At 30.4% G+C, this 1,693-nt stretch overlaps 1 protein-coding gene across 2 annotated transcripts in view; it reads left to right on the plus strand.

Moving 5' to 3' along the window:
* RHAG (Rh associated glycoprotein) overlaps positions 1–1,167 on the plus strand; it is a 50,335-nt gene extending 49,168 nt beyond the window's left edge. For both annotated transcript variants that reach the window (XM_069065771.1, XM_069065773.1), the window contains one exon: positions 235–1,167. In XM_069065771.1, coding sequence (XP_068921872.1) covers positions 235–309 — 75 coding nt within the window. In that variant the 3' untranslated portion in view covers positions 310–1,167. The remainder of the gene's footprint in view (positions 1–234) is intronic.
* Positions 1,168–1,693: the final 526 nt, after the last annotated feature.

Raw genomic sequence — 1,693 nt, forward strand, 5'->3', positions numbered from 1 at the left:
CACACACACACACACACACACACACACACACACACACACACACACACCCTCTCAAGTCCTCTATTATTTAACCAGACAATTTCATTTCTATAATCAGTTCAAAAATTACCTTCTAACTCCAAACTAACTTGACAAAGAGGCCCAGTTTTTTTTTTTATGTGATTTGGGGTCGGGGGGTTCCTTTGTTTTTTTCAAAAATAGTTCAATCTGTTTTGTTTTTTGTTTTTTTGGTAGGTTCCAACAATGGAAGGACATAACCATTATTTCCATGACCATGGTGACCACAGCCAGCTGCAGCAAGAAGCCTAAAAACAATTCCATATTCTGCCCTCATCTAATTTTCTCCCAGAATACTTTTTTTTAAAGCACTATACAAATAATATCTCAAATTTTGAACACAGACAATAATGAACAGATTTTATGTTCCAAATAGCCAGTAGAAGAATTTCATTGGTGCTACAGATGTCTGTTGAATTTTGACTCATGCCTGAGAGGATATCATTCACAAGTTTCATGGATCCCATGCATCCTCTCTACCATGGGGGATAGACAGTCCAGAATGGGTCTTCCTATGCATGTTATTGCCAAAATTAAGGATTCCCAAGTTTTTTTCAAGTTTAAAGACAGGTTTTTTAACATTTTTAAAAATTTATTCCCAAATGATTTGTAGTTGTATTATTACTATCTGTTGATTGAGAAAATACATAATGACAAAAGGCTACTATGAATTCAATAGGGCTTTTAAATGAATTTGTATTTTATTGATCACAAAAACATTTGTAAAATTTTAAAAATAGTACTTATATTTGTGGGAAACATGTAATTTATTCAATCTCAGAATTCAAATTCTTTTAGATCCTATATCTACAATCCTCTGTGTAGGAATGTTATTGATAAAACATGCATCAGAATAATAATTCATAATAGGTATAAACACAGAGCTGTTTGTATTAATGAATATTTTTGTCTACAAAAGAGATAACGTGGTTGGTTATTGTCAGATTTGCAGTTTCTTTAGGTCAAATTTTCAGGGGAATTATACTTCTTTCCTTTTGCTAGAAAGATGGAAATACTTATTCTAAAATATAATAACCCCTAAAATCCAAACTAATTGAAGTAAATTTTTATGATTTTTTTAATAAATTAAATGATGTAACAAAGTACAAAGTTTGTCTTTGGTTTTCATTTACAAGTCTAGAAGCTTCTGAACATGTTTAGAATCACTTAACAAGTACTTATTAAGTACTTACTATAAAGAAAGACATAGTGTATATGTATAAATCCTTTCTCTTTCATATTAATCCATTATGAAAAGAATATAAAGTTAGACTAGCTCCTCTTATTTTTCAGAATGGAATTACCAGTTTGGAAAATAATTTGATATTACATGAAAATTAAAACAAAACTGCATTCTCTTTCATTTGGCATCCCATTACTAGATATTTACCTTCAAGGAGTTGAAGGACAGAAATTTCCTATATGTAATAAAATATTCACAGTAGTATTCCTTGTGATAGGAAAAAAAAAAAGTATAAACAAAGTCGATTTTTGGAAAATGACTATTCTTGTTGCCCGTCCTCTGTTTGCAAAGAAGACCAATACATTACGTGCAAATGATGGTATATAAAATGGCAACAAAATTATTACTGTGCAATAAGAAAGTACAAGTGTAAATAATTCAGAGAAACTTAGA

Source organism: Petaurus breviceps, unplaced genomic scaffold (genome assembly GCF_028583685.1).
Source record: "Petaurus breviceps papuanus isolate PSGF00001 unplaced genomic scaffold, PetGlider_PUasm1.0 90701, whole genome shotgun sequence".
NCBI classification, from domain to species: domain Eukaryota; kingdom Metazoa; phylum Chordata; class Mammalia; order Diprotodontia; family Petauridae; genus Petaurus; species Petaurus breviceps.